The following is a 22,050-nucleotide window of genomic DNA, read 5'->3' as shown; positions in this document are numbered from 1 at the left end:
TTCTCATTCCCACACCAGCTGCTTCACATGAGCACCACCTACAGGTCAGCCCCCACCATCGCTCTGCGGCAGACATCAACTGTCCAGAGGCATTAGGCCTGGCCCACAGGGCACCTCTCCCACCTGCTGACTCACTGCCCACGCCCAGTGCCCTCTGGAGAGCCAGATCACACTGCAATGTACACCCAGAGTCTAAGTCACCTGTGTGCTCCCCAGGGATCACTGTGGCAGACACTGGCTCCTTTGGTGCCCCAAATAAAGGACTCTGATCTCACCAAGCCGTGTGAGCCTGCAGGCGGTCCTGGGCAGCCACTCGGACTCCTAGTTGCAGATGGGACATCTCAGCACCCTGGATGCTTTGGCGTGAAATCCACCCAAGGGTGTGGGAGGGATCTATGATGGATGGCAGCCCTGGGGCCTGACAACAACCCCCTGAGGATAGATGGGGGTAGAAGGGTCAGAAAAGGGCCAATTTCCTACAGATGGGATTCAAGGAGGGAGCACAGCACCCTGCCTCCCTGGCTGCCTCCAGACTCCAGGTGCATCTGAGCAGGGGGCAGAGGGAAGGACCCCACAGCCCCTGGAGGCCAAGTACCCCTTTCCTTTGTTCTAACAGGTGTGGAGGACGGGAGACCAGAGTCCTCCCTTTTGCCAGCCCTGCGGAAGGGGTGTGGGATGCCAGGACTTGAGGCATTGACAGAGCAGATGCCGGAGACCAGGGGAGAGGGCCACTTCTGTGATGGTTTGCAGGGACACGACAGAATTCCTCATGCCAGACCCAGGCTGGGCGCCAAAGACCGTGATCTTTATTTTAGACTCTTGGCCCACCCAGACAGTCACAAATATCCCCCAGCATCTGGCTTTTGCCACACCCCCCAGGTCTCCTCCCCTCTCCCCAGCCACCAAGCATCACTCAGCTTTTTGAATTGGTACAAAGTTTACTAGGTCATACAACATGGCTCACAAAAGCGATGGGAAATTCCAGTGATGGCGCTGCTTGTGGGTCGGTTCCTTTTACCCAAATGGAGACAAGACACTTTCCCACGGGACTTCCCACCTCCCCCCCCCACGAGATCAACAGAATGCAAGACTGTCACAGTGCGGTGAGGACCCGTTCCATGGACACACACACACACACACACACGCCTAGTGGCATCGACACATCCCCCAATGGGACCGCCAGGTTGCCACAGTGGGTGGCGGGGACGGGAGATAGCGGTCACGCGGCGTCCACACTCGCCCTTCAAGCTGGGCCCCGGGCCCGGGGGAAGAGTCCGGCAGTGACTGCTGGTGATAATCCACTTCACGCAGGGGAGGCGACCCCGAGGACGGGCTTTGGAGGCCACAGGGCCCGTCTGATGGGGCGACTTTTCATCTGAAATGGATGGGCGCCCGCGGGAGGAATGGGTGCGGCTACACTTCACACGAGGGGATGCACGACCAGGTGGAGATCAAATCATGCAGAGTGGCGGGGCAGGTGAGGGTCCAGGTGAGAGATGTCAACAGCACACGCTCTAGGTTGTACCCGACGACAGGCGCCGTTTGTTGGATTGCTTTCCTTCCCCGCTGCGGGGGGCGGCTCTGGCGCTGAGGGCTCCCAGCGCGGCTCGCTGAGAGGAGCAGGGGGGTCGTGGCTTTGAGAGACAAGTGCTGGACGGGCAGCGGGCGGGGCCTGTGCCCTTAGCTCATTTCTCCCCGGAGCCTCACACCCACGGCTGTGATGAGAGCGGCCCCCTTGCCACTGCCGTCTTCAGACAGGAGGAAGGACACGTTACACTTTGGTGACAGTTCCTTCACCGTCTGGTGCATGATTCTGGAGAAGCTGGTCAAGACAAAAACAAAATCAAATCAAATCAAATCAGGAAAATGTAAGCGGTGGGAAAGGAGACGAAGGGACACTGGTCCTCCTGAAATCAGGAAAGCACCCCAAATCAGGAGGGCGGGGGCGGATTAAAGTAGCCACAGCTGACGGAGGAGAGCGCGACACCGCCAATCCTGTTACCACGACTTCCAGAAGGAGGCACAACTGAGCATCCCCAAAGGAGCGACTCCTGACATTTTATGAGGCCGAGGGCATAGGGAACCCCCATCCCAGAGCCTGGGGCTCCTGGGGAACCTGAAGGCCCAAAAGGAGGCTGAGGCCCGGCAGGGACCGCTCGGGCAAGCCCCCGCTGGCCAAGTGCTGGCTAGTTCAGGAGGCTACCTGGGAACAGACGTCCCTGTCCCAGCGGCCATCCACCCAGCACCTGCAGCCAAGAGAGGCAGCACCCCAGGAAGGGACAGTCTCTAAGTGAGTGACTCTAGGCATTTATGTTTTGTGCTGAACATGAAAGACAGGACAGGCTGAGGATGTTGGGGACAACGGGGTTCTCAGGGGAAGTCCCATTTATTGAGTACCTCCTAGGTGCCCCATACTTCATAGACGGGACTTCCAGCCCTGTCAGTGGCTATTACGCCACCAGGAAGATGGGACGGAGATAGGAACTGTCAGAGATTAAGCAATGGAGCATGGCCTCTGAAAGGTGAAGCCAAGGTCAAATCCAAGTGTACACAGCCACTAAGCCCAGACCACTCCCCGGGTGCTGCCTCTGGTGACGGTGAGGGCAGCTAAGAAGGCGGAGAGACAGGTGAGGATGGAGCTCGGCAGATGGCTTCACCCCAGCCACAGGCCTGAGGTAAGCGGGTAATCTCACCGGGGTGTTGAGTGAGGTGTTTTAGAATAGGGTGCCCCTAAGGCCCAGGTGGCCGAGGGTCCCGAGATACTAGGAGCAGTGTTACTCGCACTGATCGAGGCACCCCCAGTTTAGGCATGGCCACTCTATTCCTAAGAGCCAAGCTTTGGAACACGCAGTGGATCAAAGAGCAGGTCCTTCTCTGGCATGAGGTGTCAGACACTTCACCCAAAGTAGGTCACTTTGGGCCCCTCCCTGTCCCAGAGTCCAGGGCCAGCACTGCACCTGCCCTTCCCAGTTTGATTTGGCAAGTGAACCAGACAATGGGCCCTCCTCCCTCTTCCATTTCCTCTTTGGACTCACCAAGCACAGCTTCCCAGCCAAGCCGACCCTAGCCAGGCTGAGCAGGCAAGGCCACCCTGCCCACTCCTCAGCGAGCCTGGGAGAGCAGGGAGGGGGTCACGCCCGCCAGCCACTGTGTGAGGGGGTCAAGTAAGCACCTTCTTCCCTTCCCCGGGACCGCAAACCCTAGAGGTGCTCATCCCCCGCCCCCCACCCCTGCCCTGTCCCCACACTCACAGTGGCAGGCAGCCCTGCCCAGTGAGGAGTTTCCCAGACGGGAACCACACCCTGAAACCTGTCATCCTCCAGGGGACTCAGGAACTCGCCCTCCAGCGCCCTCCGCCATCCCCCGCTCCCCCCCCAAGCCCCACTCACTGCGGATGCAGCTTGTAGAGTGTCCCATCCACGCCCACCGTCACGTTCAGATGGTCCAGCCCTCTGTTCTCCCGGATCTTGTCCACCACGGCCGCCATGCCCGCCCCGCACAGCTGCGCAGCCCTCTTGGACACCACCCCGCACACTGTCTTGACCAGGATACTGTCGTCGCACGTGCTGTTCAGACCCAGCTGCTGGAGGATGGCCCGGACCTGGAGCAGCGCTAACCGGTCACTGCAGCGAACAGAAAAAGCCAGGGGACTGGATGAAGCAGGGCCTGCAGCCGGGGACCGACTTTTATTCCCGGGTGAGACTGATGAGCAACTCCCCACAGTCCTATCTGAGAACAGGACTGGGAATGGTGGCCAGAGTGCTCCCCTCCAAGTGTGCGCCAAGTGTGCGCTGGTCTGGAGAAAGCTATTTGCAACTGTCTGCAATGATAAAGGAACGTTTTGATGAAATTTCTTGTTTATAAATCTTGTGTGTGACTCTGATTTTTTTTTTCCCCTTTAGGATGTATTTCTGGGTCCAAGGGCTTTTGATACCCATGGGCAGATGTCTTTCAGAAAGTTATGTCAGCTCACTCTCCAGCCAGTACGATATTCGGCCACAAGTGTCCTCAGAAGAAAAGGGTACTTTCAAACCTTCTGACCATTTCCTAAGGTCACTGCCACCCGGTTTCCTTTGCATTCTTCTCTAGTAAGCAGGAGGAGGACTGTTCCCTGTTTGTGTATTGGCCATGACTACCTGATGTGTTCCCCAACTTTTTTTTCCTTCTCCTGGTATATTTGTCTTATTTGTATTAAATTGCTAGAGATGACAATGACAATGATGGTGATGATAGGCCAGTCAGTCTCTTTTTAAAGGATTCACTCTGTGACATGTACTCCACACATGACATCGTTTAGTCCTCCACTAGCCACTAAATGTCGGATTATTCCCACTTGAAAGATGAGGAGCCCGAGGCTGGGAGAAATGGAGTCTCTCCATCTCACGGTCAAATGGTGGTAGAAAACCATCCCCACTCACCTCTCAATCTGAGAGAGAAATTTGGTCTCAAAGATGCCCCTGGTCTTCAGCGGCTCAGAGATCTGCCCTCGGAAGAGGAATCCCTTCTTGGTGAAGTCGATCAAGATGTTGCGGACAATTTCACCCAGGTACATACCACTAATCATCTTCTCATACCTGCCACAGGAGGAAGGGGGCTGCAGTGTCCTTCCCAGGAGCCCTTGCTCTCACGGTCTTTCTGGGTCGCACACCTGCCCTGTGCTCCCCAGCTGAGGCAAAGACCAGGAAGGACCAAGGAACCCTCCACCCTTCTCCACATCAGACACCACCCCGCAGCATTCATGCCTCGCTGCTCGGTGGGCACCCTCCCTGCTGACCTCCTGTGCTTGCCTGAGTGAATCTCAGCCAGATGCCATGTCCTGGAGGAGAGGCCTGTCATGCCCCCCAGACTGGCTCTACCTGCCTATGCCAGGCTCCCCTGCACCTCGCCCTTCTCCTTCTCCACAATGACACAGGCCCACCGCCTAGGAGGGACAGGGAGTGTGCATATTGCTCAGCTCTGAGTCCCCAGGGCACAGCGCGGCACCATGCCAAGCCCTCAGCTTGGTGCTCAGTACAAAGCTGCAGAACAAGCACGTGACTGGACGGAGCCTTAAAGGGACAAGAGGACCACGGAGGGAAAAATCCCTCAGTTTTCTAAAGGTTTTGCAAATGGCACAGTGCTGGTCAAGCACACAGCAGCGTGATAAGCCACACAGGTGGGAGAATTCAGTGGCCACAATACTCGAGGTCACCCTGTTCTTGGGACTTTTAATTTCCTGCCCTTTCCAGGTTCAAGGGCCTCAAGAAATGACCAGGGATTTAGATGCCTCCATGGCACACACCCAGGCCCAGGATCCCCAAGCTGAGAAGCTGGATATTCCAGAATACTTGGGAAGATTTCATGTGGTCCACAGAAAAAATGTGGAACAGCAGAGAATGGCAGAGAGTGTGGGTATCACCACGGCCCCCATCCAGCCCTTCTCACTGCATCAAGGGGACAATCTCAGCTTACTGCTGAAGTGTCTTTGAGCCCTGCTAACACTTGCTGATCACCTTTCAACAAAGGCGGTCTTGGTTTAGAGGCTTTAGCAGAGCATGAGAACTAGCTAGACCTGAATAACAGTTCTTCCCTACCTTCATTCCACGATTAGCATTTACTTAGGGCAATACTGGTTTTACCTTTCTCTGCTTCACCATTAAATTTAAGAATATAAGCTGATTTTTAAAAAAAACACTAAATGATCCAGGTGTGGTGGTGTGATGGAGACACCTGTAATTCCAGCTACTTGGGAGGCTGAGGCAGGAGGATGACAAGCTCAAGGCCAGCTTGGGCAACTTAGTGAGTCTCTGTCTCAAGATCAAATAAAAAATATAAAGTAAAATGGACTGGGGATATAGCTCGGTGACAGAATGTTCCTGGATTCAATCCCCAGCACTAGAGGAAACAAACAAACAAATAAAACTCTAAGTGAATCACACCTAGGCAGTATTCAGGAAAGGCAAAACCTTGAGAGCGGCAGGGGACCAACTTATGTTGGAAGGTGCTATCCAACCCTTCTTTCCGCTTCCGGGGACACAACTTGAACAGACTGGTTCTTGGGGGCTTGAGACAAAAGGTCATTCATCTCATTTCCAAGCAGACTCTCTGCCATTTCAGACCAGGTCCCTGAAACCTGAGCTGCAAGCTCCACATGGCCACTAGGTGGCGATGGAGACTCACAGGGTTCCAGAAGGAAGAACCCGGAAGGGCCTCTGCCTCAACCCAGACCCACTGCTCCACCCCCATATATTTTTTTGAAGGGGGAGAAATGCAGGGGAAAGCCAAACTCGTGCAGGCCTACACAGGTCATGAGGCAGTGGTGTGTCAGCTGTCATCTATCCTCTGGGCCTACTCTGGGACCATCTTGTACTATCAGGGGCTCATCCTCCCAGGTCCTCTGCTGTCCATAGGCCAAATGTCAAGGTCAGGAGTATCAAAGGGACCAGACTCCAAGCTTCTGTCCAGAACTTACTTCTACTAGAAACCTCTTCCACTGCCGTGGAATATCGCCAGCCCCTCCCCACCCGGCCCTTAGGGACCACCTCCACCTGGCAGTTACCTTTGTTTCCCAGCATTTAGAGAGTATTCATCCACCAATCTGTCATACTCTGTTCTAATATCATCCAGACTCCCGTTGTCGCCAAAGGCACCCCACTCCATGTTGATGCACATTCGCCCTTCAGTCCCCTCCAACATCTCGACATTCTTCATTTCCTCCATGTAGCAGGCATTACAGCCAGTCCCTGTAACACACAAGGGTGGGAATGAATGGCGATGCCACCCAAGACCAGTGGAGGGTCTCGCGACTGGCCTGAGGCCTGGAACCTGGGAGTCCACAGATAAGGGGTACGTTTTTGAGATGGACACAGCAATACCTTTGCTTTCCCAATGTTTTCCAGGAAAAGATACAAGACACAAATGGAGTATCTGAGTTAAACCACCTAGAAAACGTCTGCTAACCCACTTTAAGTTGAGAGCCTCACGTGTTGACCTGCACAGACAAGGAGATATTTATGTGAATAGAAGATGGTCTTCCAACAAAGGAATGTATCTCCAAAGGTGCAAGTTTAGGTGGTAGCTTGAAGAAAAAAATGTGTGTACACATACATACACACATCTACGTACACATGTGACACCCGGGGGCCGGCTGACTCCCACACCTGAGGTGTCTACTCCTCTTTCCTGGCAGGATGGGCTCTGCCTGCTCAAGCTCTCCACACACTTCAGAAGGCAGCCCAACTTTCTAACGCAATGGTTCTTTACTTTTTGGTACCTTTCTGAAAAATCTGATGATGACGCAGAGATGAAGGAACAGCTCTGAGTGTTCCCACAAATGCACTCATGCCATCGGACATTCGGTTTCCAGGGCTCAGGGGCTTCTGGGTTCCACTCCTCAACTCCCTAGAGCAGGGTTACTCGGAGTGGCCATGCAAAACTGGGGTGGGACCACAGATGGTTTTCTGTGCCAGTCCACAAGGAGCCAAGTAAAGAAATTGAGAGGACACATTCATAGCAGTTTTAATTGCCATGATACATACCCAGGCTCATGGTCATGTCAGAGGGTCCACTTTATGCTTTGAATTAGGCCTTGCTGCTCTGTCACTGCAACTTATTTTTTAAATGGACATCTTTCTTTCTCTACCTCTCTCCGGGCTCCTCCCTAATCCCCGCCCCCTAATCTCAAGGGAAACAGAATTACCTTGTTTCCCCATCCTAGGCAGAGTTCCCTGTCCCTGAGTACACACCCACTATAGGAATGAAATAATTCAGACTTGGAGATGGTGCTAGAAGATCTAACTAACAAGTGAATTACAGCTCTGGACACAGAACCATGGAATGTAGCCTTTGAGTCACCTCTTTAAAAACCAGATGGGCAGAATCAGCAGCCTCTGGGACAGGAGTCCCCTGTGCTTCTCCTTGCTAGTAAAGCAATAAATCTTCTCTTTCCTTTTTCTTAAAACTGTGCCCTTGTTATTGGATTGGCACTGGGGATGAGGACTGAGCTTTCGGTAACAAATCTGGGGAAGGCAGCCCCCACTCCAGCCTTCTGGGCAGGCCCAGCTCTCCAAGCAACCCCATGTCCATTCTGAGGATGCAAGGCGGCTGGAGAACTGGTTGAGCACCAAGTGCAAGGAGGGTGAGGAGACAGGTAATATGGCTCGGGTCGAACCAGAGGAGCTGGTGACTAGAGCAAGGGACTGAAGGACTATGCCAGCAGCTGCCAAAGCTCATTTTGCTTTGGAGAACTCCTGCCTTCTCTCAGGTTGTTTCATCTTGGTCCACTTTGAGAAAAAGGAAAGTGAACTCAAGTAGTCGCAGCACCCTTGGCCCTCTGTTCAGTCCCCCAGCGTACACACCAGATCCTTGATTCCACACATCTGTTTCCTCTTGGTAGGGACATCTGTGGTGCCACTGGTACAGGAGTCATGGTTAAGCGGGACTTGAGAACCTAGGGATATCTACTCCCTTCTGGTCTGTTCTAGCTTCTTATCTGTTTGTTGGCCTTGGTTTTGGGAATTCCTTCTAATTGTCTGTGTTTTTCTTTGAATCTGTTACTGCCACTTTGAAGACATGGGCAATACTGTGCTGGTCCTACAGGAAGTCTCTTGGTAAAGATGTTGGCTGGTATGTCTGGTTTAAAGGTTCCTGTGTGTCAGGTATGGTTTGGGGAATCCTTTCTGGTTGTCTGTTTCTTTTTTGTACAATCTTGCAATTGGAGTTGGTCTGTCAGAGGTAAAGTAAGTGGAAGAGAGGGCCACCTATAGGTATAAACCTGCCTAGGAAAAAGATAATATTTTACTGTAACAATCTAATTGTTTGAATAGCTTTTTAACAGCTTTCTGAATTTCTCTATGACCTTGCAGATGGAGTTGGTCTGTCAGAGGTAAAGTAAGTGGAAGAAATTTTTATGTGCAGGCCTGTTTTATTTTATTTTTTTAAAGAGAGAGAGAGAGAGAGAGAGAGAGAATTTTTTAACATTTATTTTTCAGTTACGGCGGACACAACATCTTTGTTGGTATGTGGTGCTGAGGATCAAACCCGGGCCGCACGCATGCCAGGCGAGCGCCCTACCACTTGAGCCACATCCCCAGCCCCAGCCTATCTGTTTTAAAGGTTCCCGTCTGTCAGCCATGGCTAGGGTGATCCTCTTTTGTCTGGCTCTATGTTTTTGTATGTTACTGGCCCTTTAAGACATGGGCCATACTGCACAGATCTTACCTGCAGTCTCCTGAGAAGAGAAATCTTGGTTGAATTGGTCACTGATAGGTATAAGCCTGTCTAAGAGAAAGATGCTTTACTGTAACACAATCTGGCCTTTGAATGGTTTTCTGGATTATTATACTATCTTGCAGTTGGAGTTGGTCTGTCAGTGGGTAAAGGATAGGCAAGAGATTCGGTGTGCACAGGCATTTATGCAGTTGCACGATAAGGAGCCTGAACGGTCAGGAACTAATTTGGATCCCGAAAGCACTTCCTCTGGTGTGCAAGGACAGCAGGACACAGGAGAAAAGGTTTAAGAAGACTTAAATCCTTTAAACCCAATTCCGGCACTCCCTGCACCGTTTCTCAGCCCCAGGTCATCTCCATGTGGGTCGGGGACACCAGCCCTGGGCTGGGGGGGAAAATCCCAGGAAAGCTGCCTGGGCTGTAGAAGAGGGGCCACAGACAGCCTGGCCTCTGCCCTGCCTTCCAGCCCCTTCTGCCCACGGGGGCGGAGGCTGCTGGCCACAAAGGATGTGGCAGTAGGTTCCAGCACTGTTTATGACCTAGGGACAAGGAGGAGCCTCCCCTTTTCAGATCTGACAGGACACCCCATTTGGCCAGGGGATATCCGTCACTGGGGCAGAGCAATTCTTGCTATAACTGTATCCCATCAAACTAAATGCCCGGGGAGACTGGTACACAACTGCATGCAGAAAAGAAAAGAAAAAAAAAACAACATCAAAAAAACCCCAACTGTGTTTTGCCCAGGGATCTTCAAGGAAGGCTAAAGAAAAGGGTGGGAAGGGCCTCCTCCACTGATATCAATAGGCCTCGCGTAAGAACAGGGCCTAAAAGGAGGTTCCGGGTACAACTGACTGGGGAACTCACTTAACGTTGACGGCACTATGATCCTAATAAGGGACACAGGTCAGAGTCAAAACTCTCCTGTGCTCCAACTCTCTGGATGCCACCTGGGGGGAATAATATTTAGGCACAGTCTTTGTATAGGGCAGATGGTCCAACCCTCTCCTGGGATGAAATCTGTTGTGTGAATTAAGTCACAGATAACATTAATAAGGACTGTTTCAGAATATGAATTTAAGAAAGGGTCTGAAACTAAAAAAAGAGACGTTAAGAAAGTCAGAGGTGTGGAAATATCTTTTAGTATGAAAAAGTCAAAGGTAAAGGAAATGTTTCGGGATAAAAAAGTATTTTGTCTGGTAAAGTAATATTCTTATGCTAAAGTCCAAAAAGAAAAACAGGACAAACCCAAGAACAGAAACAAGTTGTGAATGTCTAAGTCAGTGCGGAAGGTAAATCTCAAACGGATAAGAAGCAAGGTCTGCAATACTGATCTGCTCTCATCTGTCAAGATAATTTCTTGTATCTGTTAGGTGTTGTTACTTAGGGAAACTAAATCTTAAAGGAATTAGGGTCTGTACCTGTTTTAAAGTCTTTTAAATGATTACGTTATACCTGGTTACATAAACAACTGTTATTTTAGGTTATAACAATATAGTTGACACCCTAAGTATATGGGACTAGGTATATGTATACATCTGAGAACTATGTTTGTATGAGACTTGTCTACATGTTAAGTAATGAAATGAATATCATTCATATTCATATAAATGAATAATGTTTCATTTTATGTTATAAAATGAAGTGTATGTAAGTCTACAGCAAGGTAACCAATAAGTGTTCTCTTTTATACTTTGTATCTGACATAGAAGGGACACACTGCCATTTGAAGAGCTGTCTTATATCTGTTTGCTTTGACTAAGTCAATTTCTGATCCTTAGTTCTGTTTCCTAAATATATAAAGAGATTTACGCCTATCCTTTGATTTTTGCTAATACTGCTAACCCACACAGACCTGTGATTATTTTCTTTCCCATATATTGTAGATTCTAAATTTTATTAAAAGTTAAACTTAGTTAAATTTAAAGCTTAGGAGAGCACTTTACCAAGTTGATATTCTCCAAACTAAAATTGTCTGTACAATATCTCCTTCAGATTTATAAAGAAATAACAAATTTGGTTGGTATTTGTGTCATTGAATATTTTATAACTGGCTAAAGGTAACCTGTTGTTAATAAATTATTTATAAAATTTTTGTGTTACACTGGGATGGGAATTTAAATGTACTTTTGGAAGGTAATAAGGAGAGTCGGATTTATTCAAAGGTTGACAATGTGGAATATGAAAACATTCTGTCATCTCTTCCCCCAAAGGGAAGTTGAGAGCTCTCTCCGCCTCTGTTTATGTTTCAGCGGTAATGTGTTATGTTAACTGATTCGGATAGACTTGGGAAATAACACATGAGAACTTTGTAGAAAGATATTTTTTAAAGGGGCAAAGAGCAGATTCAGAAAACACTTTTCAAGATTTGTCAAGGGGCCAGCCTGGCTTGAGTTAAGGCTCTGCTTCTCGTTCTTCTCCATTTTGGGATGGTTCTGAAGTAGGCTAGAATTAAGCTTATTTAAAGTTGTGTTCAAAAAATGGATTTTTGTTGTTGTAAAGATTACTGTGAATTCAAAGTAAACAGGGAATGTAATACAAAATTTAATTAAAGGTTTGGGTAAAATTTTAAAGGTGTTTAGATTTGTAAAAAGAGTTTTTAAAAAGTAAAACTTGTGCCGAGCCTGGTGGTGCACGCTTGTAATCCCATTGACTTAGGAGGCTGAGGCAAGAGGATCGTGAATTCAAAGCCAGCTTCAGCAATTTAGTGAGGTACTAAGCAACTGACTGAAACCCTGTCTCTAAATAAAATACAAAATAAGGTTGGGGATGTGGCTCAGTGGTTGAGTGCCCTTGAATTCAATCCCTAGTAGCCAAAAAAAAAAAAAAAAAAAAAATTTTAAAGTAAAACTTGTATGTAATTGAGTTGATAAATATGAGTTTTTGCAGAGGCTAATCAGAAATCAAAGCTACATTAGTGTTTGTTTTATATTTTACTTGGAAAATTTTATAATTGTTGCCTGTTAGTATTTTGCAGAAATATTGCTTCTAACAGAACCACCTGTATTTGAGACAATAAGCCATCAGGCAAGATAGGATACTATACTGACCTCCAGTACTAATACGAACTCCAATTAAATCAAAGGGGTAACTATAAAATTATAGACATTGAAGTTATAACCTGTTACTCCCACTTTAAGACTGGTGAAACTAGCCTGCTGGGTGTTTAAAACCAAAAACTTGGAGACCAAAGTCAAGGAAGTAAAAGGGCCAAGGAAAAAGCAGCCAATATTTTGGCACTTGCCCTCTGAGGTAAATCAGGACCCAGAGAACAATGGGACCTGCAACTCTGGTGAATCACTCAATCTGCCCATCAGGGAGATCAAGAGGACCCTAGAGAAAAGAAGCCAACCAGTGCACATTCTGCAAAGAGGAGGGTCATTGGGGGAAATGTCTCTGAGGCTTCCAAGAGAAGCCACCGGTGGTCGGCAGGACCCTGACTCATCCTGGCAAGTGGCATCCCTGGCAGAGAAAAGTTAAAGGAGCCAAGAGGCTTCACACACATTCCCAAGAGTGATCTCTGAGGAATCTCAGCTGATTCTTAACAGTGGATAGAAAAAAGATCAGTTTTAACCAACCTGGTCTTAAACACTTAGCAGGAGAGTACAGCCAAAGCACACTCCTATTGGGGCTGGTCAAATCTCTGTGCATAAGATGAGATATTACCACCAGAGATTATCTCAGACTGAAGACACTTAGTAACATCTTTGACTCCTACTGGAGATGTATATTTGTATCAGCCCTGCCAAAAGTAAAGCTGAAAACTATAAGGGAAGGGTCTTAGTGTGAGATTGAACTCATTAAAAATAATGATCACAAAGGACTCTAGAGTCCCAGGTTTATCCTGGGTCAATTTGAGCCTGATCTCCTAGACCCTACAAATCTTCGAATTTCCTACATAGATAATTTGATCTGTTTTTCCACTGATATGATTACGAGTTACTGTCTTCATGGTTTTCAGAGACTGGCTGAAATACCAATTGCTTTTGTGCTATTTGTTAAAGTAATGCTTTGCTGTCTTGTTTATCGGTGCCTTAGCATCATCTCTGCCCTACATATGCCTTGTCCAGTTGTCTATCAACTGCCACCATGGCCCTCTGGACTGCCCAGATGCTGAATACCCTTAATTGTCCATGCTCTAACTGATAAGAATTTGGGTCACTTCCCCCAACTTTACCCTCTCTCACCAAGAGGCAGCTTAGAGATGTCATCACCCTTTTTCCCTAGAAATGGAATATGGAAATGGACAATGGGGAAATGGAACACTGCTCCACTTCCTGCTCTGAATCAGCCCTTGCTGTCCTGACACTGCAACTTATTTTTACAATGCACATGTTTCTTTCTCTTCTTCTCTCTCTCCTGCTCCCTAATTTCGGGGGAAAACCAGATTACCTTTCTTCCACATCCTAGGCAGTTATCTGTCCGTAAGCACACACCCACCACAGGAACAAAGTAATTCAGACTTTGGGGCACCCTGTTCCCCATGATGGGTAGACTCCCGGCCTTTGGGACAGGAGTCCTTTTTTTTTCTTAAAATCATGTCCTCATTGTTGGATTGGCATTGGGAACAAGGACCAAGCTTTGGGTAACAGTCATTGGACTGAAAATTTAAAAACCAACCAACCCAGGAGTCCTTCCCAAAGGTATCTCAATAGGCACTGGAATCACCTGGGAGCCTGTGAGGATGCGGATCTGACTTGGGAGGCCTGGGGTGGGGCCCAGGGCTCTGCATTTCTAACCAGCCCCTCCTAAGTGGTAGGGATCCTATGACCCAGGTGGGACCTAGGTGAACTCAGATATGCCCCCGGCCAACCAGAAGTGCCAGGTCACCTTTATCCCCACTGAAGAAACTTGAGTGGCATCTGCAGACTCTTGATGTTACTGGATTCCTATGTTTGTTTGTTCTTTTTCTTAGCTTCTCATTAAAACATATAAAACAGAAAGCAGAGAAGCCCAAGAAATGGAAGGGGAGGAGACGTACTTGCCCACGGGGGTTCTGAGCAATCAATTGATGGAGGAAAGAAAACGGCTGGTGCCAAGCTGTCCTGAACTAGACAGGCCTGGCTCCCAGGTAGGAAGTGAGGACCAGCCTGCAAGAGGAGAATGTGCTGTGTCACCCTAGCTTTGCATGTTCTACCTGAGCCCGTCCCCAGGCAGAAGGAAGGGAAGGGCTGGGTGGAGGGAGCTTTGCTCAAGAAAGAAGGGATAAAGCCCCTGAGCCAGGCCCTTGCCTGCCTTTTCTGGGGCTGCTTTTTGAACTTCAACAGAAGCCAAAAGGTCCTCCTGGCACAGGAGAGTGGCCTGATGGGGTCACTCCAGATATTCTGCAAATGGAACCCAAGGCAGGGAGACGTTCCTCCCTGTCCGAGTTGAGTCTGCAGATGCTGGCTGTGAGGGGCCTCTGCCCAGTGCCCTCTCACACTAGGAACAGATCCACTAGACAAATGGTCTCCTCACAGCCCAAATCTAAGCTCCTGAGGCCCAGGCCCCTGCCAGGTGTGAATACAAGGGAAAAGGCTGCAGAACCCATAGGTAACCATTCTGTAACCTTCTTTAGTGACAAGGACCCTCACTAACAGTGGCTGCTGAGGGTAAAATGGCACCTGAGGCCACTCTGGCCTTTTCCAGCTGGAAGCATTGTCAGGAGAAAAAGTGATTTTTGCTTCCTTTCCAGTCTGACTCCCACTGCTGCACCTCCTGGGAGCCCCTCCGTACAGCCCAACAGTGTTGCCCTGCCAGCCAGGACAGCGCCAGGTACCCCACCCTGCCCACCCAGGCCACAGGGCCTTTGCACTCTCTCTTCTGGAAAGCCCCGTTCTTAACGGTCTATCACAATCCATGTGCAGCACCATGGGGGTCCTGGGGAGGGATAACCCTCCAGAGAACTCTGAGGTCTTCGTCTAGCACTGAACTCTAAAGGTGGTAAAGGGACAGTACAGACAGATTGTCCCAAACCGAGGACCAAGCTACTGAGTCCAGGTGCCAGAGAGAAGAAAAACCCAGTTCTCCCTTGACCAAGAATTGATGCTTCCCAGAGCACCCACCTACAATAAGTCCAACCTCACAGCTGGGTTCCTCATAAGCACACGTCATCATGGTGCCCACCGTGTCGTTGACCATAGCCACCACATCCAGGTCGAATTCCTTTGAAAAGAAAAGGGACACTGCTTTAGGGCAGGGGTGGCTCCCATCCTGCTTGTTCACTGCTGCATAGTAACCAGTCAACTGCTAGGGCTTTGTTCTAGAATGGGTGCCGTCAGGAGGCAGGGGCAATCCTGTGACTACGTCCTGAGTTCTGACATGATCATGGATGACTCTGTCTAAATCCGTCAGGCCAACAGGGCGACTGTGCCTAATGTGCCTTGTACTCGGGGACACTGAGTTCAATAGAACACCACGTCCTAGTGACAGTGCAGGCCAAGCTCCACTGTGGACAGCTCTTTATGACAGTCATGATTTCACCTTTCTTTAAAAAAATACCTCTCTGGGCTCGGGTGTGGCTCAGTGGCAGAGCGTTGCCTAGCCTGTGTGAGGCACTGGGTTCAGATTCTCAGCACCACAGGTCAATAAATAAAATAAAGGTTCATGGACAACTAAAAAATATTTTTTAAAAAATACCACTCTCTTAACAACACAAAACTTATAACCCTGGTTTCAATGCAGCAGTTGGGTGAGGAAATGGGGATCTTATATCACCCACATCGTAAACTTCTGTATTGTTCAAATTGTTTACAATAAGCAAGCAGTTTTTATATCCACCCCCCTCCCCCCAAAAGAGTTTTTAAAACGTTCTTTTGATAGTTACCTCTCTCCTTTTTATCGCATCCCTTAGTAAAGTGGCTACGTTGTGACCCACACAGTCAGTTGCCTTAAAACCCTTTGTCCAGGTGATCAGGATTCCCTGAAATGTGAGAGGCACCAGGAGGAGAGTTAGGCCATTTACCCTTCAGGGCAGAAGACAAAGTTTCACACCCTCCTCCCTCCCAAGTCAACATCTGCTGAGGACTCCCACCCAGACAATGTCCAAGCATCTGAGTGCCAAGCCAAGAGAATGTCCCTTCCCCTGCAGGCTCCCCACCCCCACCTACTGCACACACAGCTGTCTGCTTTTTAAATTTTTTTTGGTACCAGGGATTGAACTCAGGGGCGCTTAACCACTGAGCCACATCCCCAGCTCCCTTTTTGTATTTTATTTAGAGACAGGGTCTCACTAAATTGCTCAGGGCCTCACTAAGCTGCCGAGGCTGACTTTGAACTCCTGATCCTCCTGTCCCAGCCTCCTGAGCTGCTGGATTAGAGCATACACCATGGTGCTCGGCAGCTGGCAGCTTTAAAAATGCCCTCTTTGCAGCTGGAGAAACTGAAGCACATAGAGTTTTGTGTTTTTTTTTTTTTTTTGAGAATTTTAATATTTATTTGTTTTTTAGTTATTGGCAGACACAACATCTTTGTTTGTATGTGGTGCTGAGAATCGAACCCAGGCCACACGCATGCCAGGTGAGCGCGCTACCACTTGAGCCACATCCCCAGCCCATGAAGCACATAGAGTTAATGGCTATGTCCAAGTCCCTAGGAAAATGGCAATACTGGGGTTGGGGGTGTAGAACACCAGGCCCTGGGTTCAATCCCCAGTATCACACAGAAAGGAAAAAAAAAAAAAAGAAATGGCCATACTGGACAATTCTTACACAGGTTCTTAGCCTGGTGCTGCCATGGCATGACCCACTAGCTCCCCTGAGGAATTTACTGACTACCTAACTGAAAGAAGGCATAATTTTAATAACTCCTGTACTAGCTCAAGTAAACCTCAGCTTCATTGGGTGGAAGTTGCACACTTGCTGGGGGGAAAAAAGCCAGAGGCAAAGTCACTATGAGGAATATAAGGTGACAGTAGAAGCAAACTGCTTGGAGAAAAATCATTAAGGCTTTAAAAACTGCAAAAACAACAACACACATTTACATAGATCAAACTGCTCAGCTCTAAATTAGGAGGAGCCATCGCCAAAGTCACAGTGCAGGACGGCATTACGTCACCCTCCCTGGCTCTCCCAGCACTGCCAATCATGCCTCAAACCCTGGCCCGAAGCCCCCTCCCTGGCCACGCCCCCATTTGCAATGCCCGACTTGTTTGGATAAAAGAGAATAACAACTCTTCCAAGAAACAGGCTCAGTCCTGCCTGGGTGAGGGCGCAACCACTCCCTGTGCCTGCATGCACCCAGCCACGCCACCCCAGCCCCGCCTTGCACAGGTGCTGGATGCAAGCGCAGGTGCTGGATGCAAGCGGAAAGGCAGATCCCTCGGTGCAGTGAGCTCCCTGAGGACAGGAACAGGAACCCTTGGCTCCGTGCTCAGAGCTTAGTCCTCAGCCCGTCCTCAGCCCCTCCTGGGCCCTGTTTCGTCTCATCTAACAAATGAGCATGTATTAAGCCACCATCCAGGTGACACCCCAGGGAACACAGAAGAGGGTGAGGAGGTTCTTGGTGCCTGGAGGCCCCAAAGGCTTCCCAGAAGAGGAGACTGCTGTCGATAATGCCAGAGGAGAGGAGGGCTCAGGATGCTCTGGGGTGGGTAGAATAAAGCCTGGGTATACTCTCCGGGCCACGGAAGCCAGAAGCAGACACATAGGGGTGACAACGAGCCTGGAGAAGGCCTCCAGGGCCAGCCCACTGTGGCCGTGCAGGTGCCATCATTGTTCCAAAGGAAGAGACTCACCGCATCCAGACTCGTCTGCTTGCAAGGAAATGAGAAGGTGAAGCCCAGAGGCATCCGGGGGCCTTTGATCCCCATGTAGTCCAGGAAGTCAGAGATGCAGGAGACAATGTGGTCAAACAGCTGTAGGGGACAAGAAGGGATCGCCCAGGCTCTCTCTGGTTTCATACTTTCAGCACACACACAGAGGCACATAGGCACGTGCACACACACGCATGCGCACAGAGGCACATGCAGAGTAAGCCCCTTTCTCCAGGATCTACCAGCCACCAGAGCACTGTGGACCAGGCAAGGCTGAAAATACCCAGTGCTTTTGGGCCACAAGGGAAGAAATGCACAGCTGGGGGCATCCCTGGCAGGTGTTGGTCCTCACGAGACCACGGGTACCTCCAGGCCTGTGTGTGCCGTGCACACACTACGGACATGAAAAAGCAGATCTGACTCACCTCTTCCCCAGTGCCCTGCATGATCTCAAGGGGAATGGCATAGATTTTATTGTGCATTTCCACCGTTCTCTTTTTCCCACTACGAATTTTCACCAGCAGGACACGGAAATTCGTTCCTCCAAGATCCAGGGCCAAGAAGTCACCATGCTCTGTTAAGAGTAAAGAACACAAAGAATGCCACAAACTGCTATGTGCCTCTGGGCAGCTGGCAAGCCCTAGACTCCAGAATTGCAAGAGGAGCGTCTCCAGGCTGCACACGGGGGGGCGGGGCTCGAAGCTGGAACCACCCGACCAGTACACAGCGTGGGCTCTGAGGAGGGGTGGGTACTAAATCACTGCCCACAGCCACCGAGTCACACTGCAAGGACAAAAGGCCCCAGGAGCAAACTGCCTGTCACAATAACAAACAAACTTCACAAACCCTATTAAAAAGACTCGCAACGATGCCCTGATTTTAGGGAACTTCATACAAAAATGAATAATTCATGTCAACGTGTGGAGTGCTTGCAGAAGTAGCCACTATCCTTCCCACCAAAACACGGGGGTCTGTTTCTCCTCCCCTTGGATCGTGGGTCCAACGAATATGACAGAAGCACTGCTGAGCCAGGTCCTGACCTCAGCCTCCAAGAGGCTTTGAAGTCATTTTCTGTCTCCAGGTGGATCCTGCTGCTGCCACTGAAGAGCCCAAGCCCAGTAAGTAGCCTGCTAGAGGGTGACCCATGTAGCCAAGCACCCTGCACCCCAGCAGGTCACCCTCCCAGCTGACCGTCCAGCTGACTGCAGCTCAGGAACGAGTCCAGCAGAGATCAGCCAAGCCTGGACCAGAGAAGCAGAACCATCCCGCTGACACAGAGACTCGTGAGCAACAATAAATGCTTGCTCGTTTATGCCACTAAGTGTCCTGCTCTGGCCAATCATGCATCATTAGTGCAAATAAGTAACTTACACAGAAGATATTCATATCACTAACACGCATTATTCCGAGGATCCACCCCAAAGCTTTCAGATTCTGCACAAAGCTCAGCTCCAACAAGAATCATGGAGGTGGCATTGGGCACAGGATGGTGTTCTTCCATCTGCCTAGATGTGACAAGCCCAGGGCCCCTGCCTCCCTCACACACACCCTGCCGGGATTGAAGAAGGCAGCACTGTGTGTTGATTCTTCTGACGCTTTGCCATGTTTGTGAGCCAACCTAGAACAACTCAGGGCCCACCCAGCTTCCTTCTTCGGTGAAACCAGCTCCCTAATTCTAACACGGCTTTAGAGACAGTGCTGGACCAGGAGGCTGGGCCAGAGGGATTTAGCGGCCCTGAGCCACACACGGGACAAGTCAGTGGTAAACATGGAGAAGGAGCTTCCCTCTCCTGCCAGATCCGGCATCACTAGTGCAAACGCATCCACTGGAGGATCCACCCCCTCCCAGCTCTGCAGTGACGGGGTCACTGTCATGAGCAGGAGGACCTGGCAGTCCCAACAGGCCCTCACCGGTCCCATCTGGGGTGCTCCGGACAAAGGAGGGGAGCATCTTGACCACAGCCTTGTCATTTGTCTGCTTCCTCAGCCCCATCTCCATCTCGGTCCGCATCCTCCTCTTCACCTCCAGCAGCATCTCCTTGGTGAGGCGAAAGTGGGCGAGGGTCTCCTCTATCTGCCGGTGCTGCTCAGCCAAGCGGTAGGCCACGGCGGTCACCATGGCGGCCCCCTTGCCACTGCCGCTCTCCGAGAGGAGGAAACGAACATCGGAGTCGGGCACCAGGCGCCTCAGGGTCTTGTGGAAACGCCGAGAATACCTGGGGAAGAAAGTGGAGTGGGCGCGCCGCCATGGCTGGACTGAGCCACCGGTCAGGGGCCTCTTGCGGTGCTGGGGATTGAACCCAAGGTCTTGTGCATGTGAGGCAAGCACTCTACCAACTGAGCTCTATCCCCAGTCCTCTGGTACCCCTTTCTTTTTCTTTCTTTTTTTATGGAGTGGGGTCAGGGATGGAACTCAGGGACGCTTAACCACTGAGCCACATCCACAGCCCTATTTTGTATTTTATTTAGAGACAGGGTCTCACTGAGTTGCTTAGTACCTTGTTAAATTGCTGAGGCTGGCTTTGAACTCGCTAATCTCCTGTCTCAGCCTCCTGAGCCTCTGGGATTACAGGGTACATCACTGTGCCCAGCTTGGTACCCCTTTCTTTCACCACACTCTAGTTCCATTTCTACACTTGTTTTTTTTTTTTTTTCATTACAAGTCCTACACAACCACTGTAGAAAAAAAAAGCAAATGCAGACAAGGAAAATGGAAAAATAGCCAGGTTTGGTGGTATATATCTCTAATCTCAGCTACTTGGGAGGCTGAGGCAGGAGGATCACAAGTTGAAGACCAGCCTCAGCAACTTGGCCAGACCCTGTCTCAAAATGAAAAATAAAAAGGATCAGGACTATAGGTCAGCACTTGCCTAACACGTGCTATATCCTGGGTTTAATCATCTGTGCAAAAAAAGAAAAACAAAATTGCCCACAATTACCCATAAAAAGATCCTCATTATTTTATAAGTAATGAATACAAAAAATTCAAAGTCCAGAGATGTTGTCCTCCACCATGTCAAGGAGACCACCTTGCTACTCAAAGCACTGTGCTTCAAAGTCAGATCTGAAAACAAGGGTGAGCACTACCATGTTCGCATAAGTAACCTTGAGCTAGTAACTTGACCTTGGAGTAAATGCGGATCAGTGTCTGTGTGACAGTGTCCTGTTGGAAACTGAATAAGGTAATCAACATGCTTACATGAATCACTGGCACTGAGGAAGGACTCAATAAATAATTACTCTTGTTTTTTTTTTATTTTCACATGGGTTCTTTCTTTCCCTCCATCCCCACTCCCAAATCCTGGACATTCTTAGTGGCTGGAAAAGATCTTGAGGACAGGATGGCATAAGACACAGAACTTGTGCTCTGCAGTGTGGAGGCTGCTGTCAAGGGGAAGAGGAAAAAAGGTTTCCCAAAATATTAACATGTGGACTCCAACGGATGAGAAGAAGAAGGGCTTCTATTCTTTTTGCAACTTTTTAAACTATCTCAAATTTCCATCCTGAGTAAATATTACTTCTTAAATGAGAAACAGTGCAAAAACTGAATTAAAGTCATTGTTTAAAATGTGAAGTTGCAGATGGAAAAACGTTTCTAGATATAGCTCATGGTGATCGTTGCACAATAAGAATGAATTCATGGGCTGGGGATGTGGCTCAAGCGGTAGCGCGCTGGCCTGGCATGCGCTGGGCTCTGGGTTCGATCCTCAGCACCACATACAAATAAAATAAAGATGTGTCCACCGAAAACTGAAAAATATTAAAAATTTCTCTCTCTCTCTCTCTCTCTTTAAAAAAAAAAGAATGAACTCATGAAACATGCCGCATGTTTCAAGATGATTAAATGATATATTTGATGTTGTATACCTTTTATCACAGTAAAAATAATGTGATGTTGCAAATCGTTAGGCTTTCTTGTCCAGAAAATTTTTTTCAGGGATGGGGTGGGGGGTACTGGGAATTAAACCCAGGGGCACTTAACATTGAACCACATCCCCAAACCCTTTTATTTTTTATTTTGAGACAGGGTCTCGCTAAGTTGCTTAGGGCCTCACTAAATTGCTGAGGCTGACTTTGAACTTGTGATCCTCCTGCCTCAGCCTCCCAAGCTGCTG

General features: G+C 49.2%; 1 protein-coding gene across 1 annotated transcript in view; it reads right to left on the bottom strand.

Moving 5' to 3' along the window:
* Window positions 1–880: 880 nt before the first annotated feature.
* Hk1 (hexokinase 1) overlaps window positions 881–22,050 on the bottom strand; it is a 72,733-nt gene continuing 51,563 nt past the window's right edge. Inside the window, exons 10-18 of the mRNA XM_026394647.2 lie at window positions 19,847–20,151; window positions 18,361–18,509; window positions 17,918–18,037; window positions 16,010–16,105; window positions 15,249–15,348; window positions 6,539–6,722; window positions 4,419–4,574; window positions 3,390–3,623; window positions 881–1,822 (exon numbers count right to left, since the gene is read on the bottom strand). Coding sequence (XP_026250432.1) covers window positions 1,681–1,822; window positions 3,390–3,623; window positions 4,419–4,574; window positions 6,539–6,722; window positions 15,249–15,348; window positions 16,010–16,105; window positions 17,918–18,037; window positions 18,361–18,509; window positions 19,847–20,151 — 1,486 coding nt within the window. The 3' untranslated portion in view covers window positions 881–1,680. The remainder of the gene's footprint in view (window positions 1,823–3,389; window positions 3,624–4,418; window positions 4,575–6,538; window positions 6,723–15,248; window positions 15,349–16,009; window positions 16,106–17,917; window positions 18,038–18,360; window positions 18,510–19,846; window positions 20,152–22,050) is intronic.

This window comes from Urocitellus parryii, chromosome 5 (assembly GCF_045843805.1).
Source record: "Urocitellus parryii isolate mUroPar1 chromosome 5, mUroPar1.hap1, whole genome shotgun sequence".
NCBI lineage: Eukaryota > Metazoa > Chordata > Mammalia > Rodentia > Sciuridae > Urocitellus > Urocitellus parryii.
The sequence above is the reverse complement of the archived record's forward strand: the minus strand, read 5'-3'. Positions and strand labels throughout refer to the sequence as shown.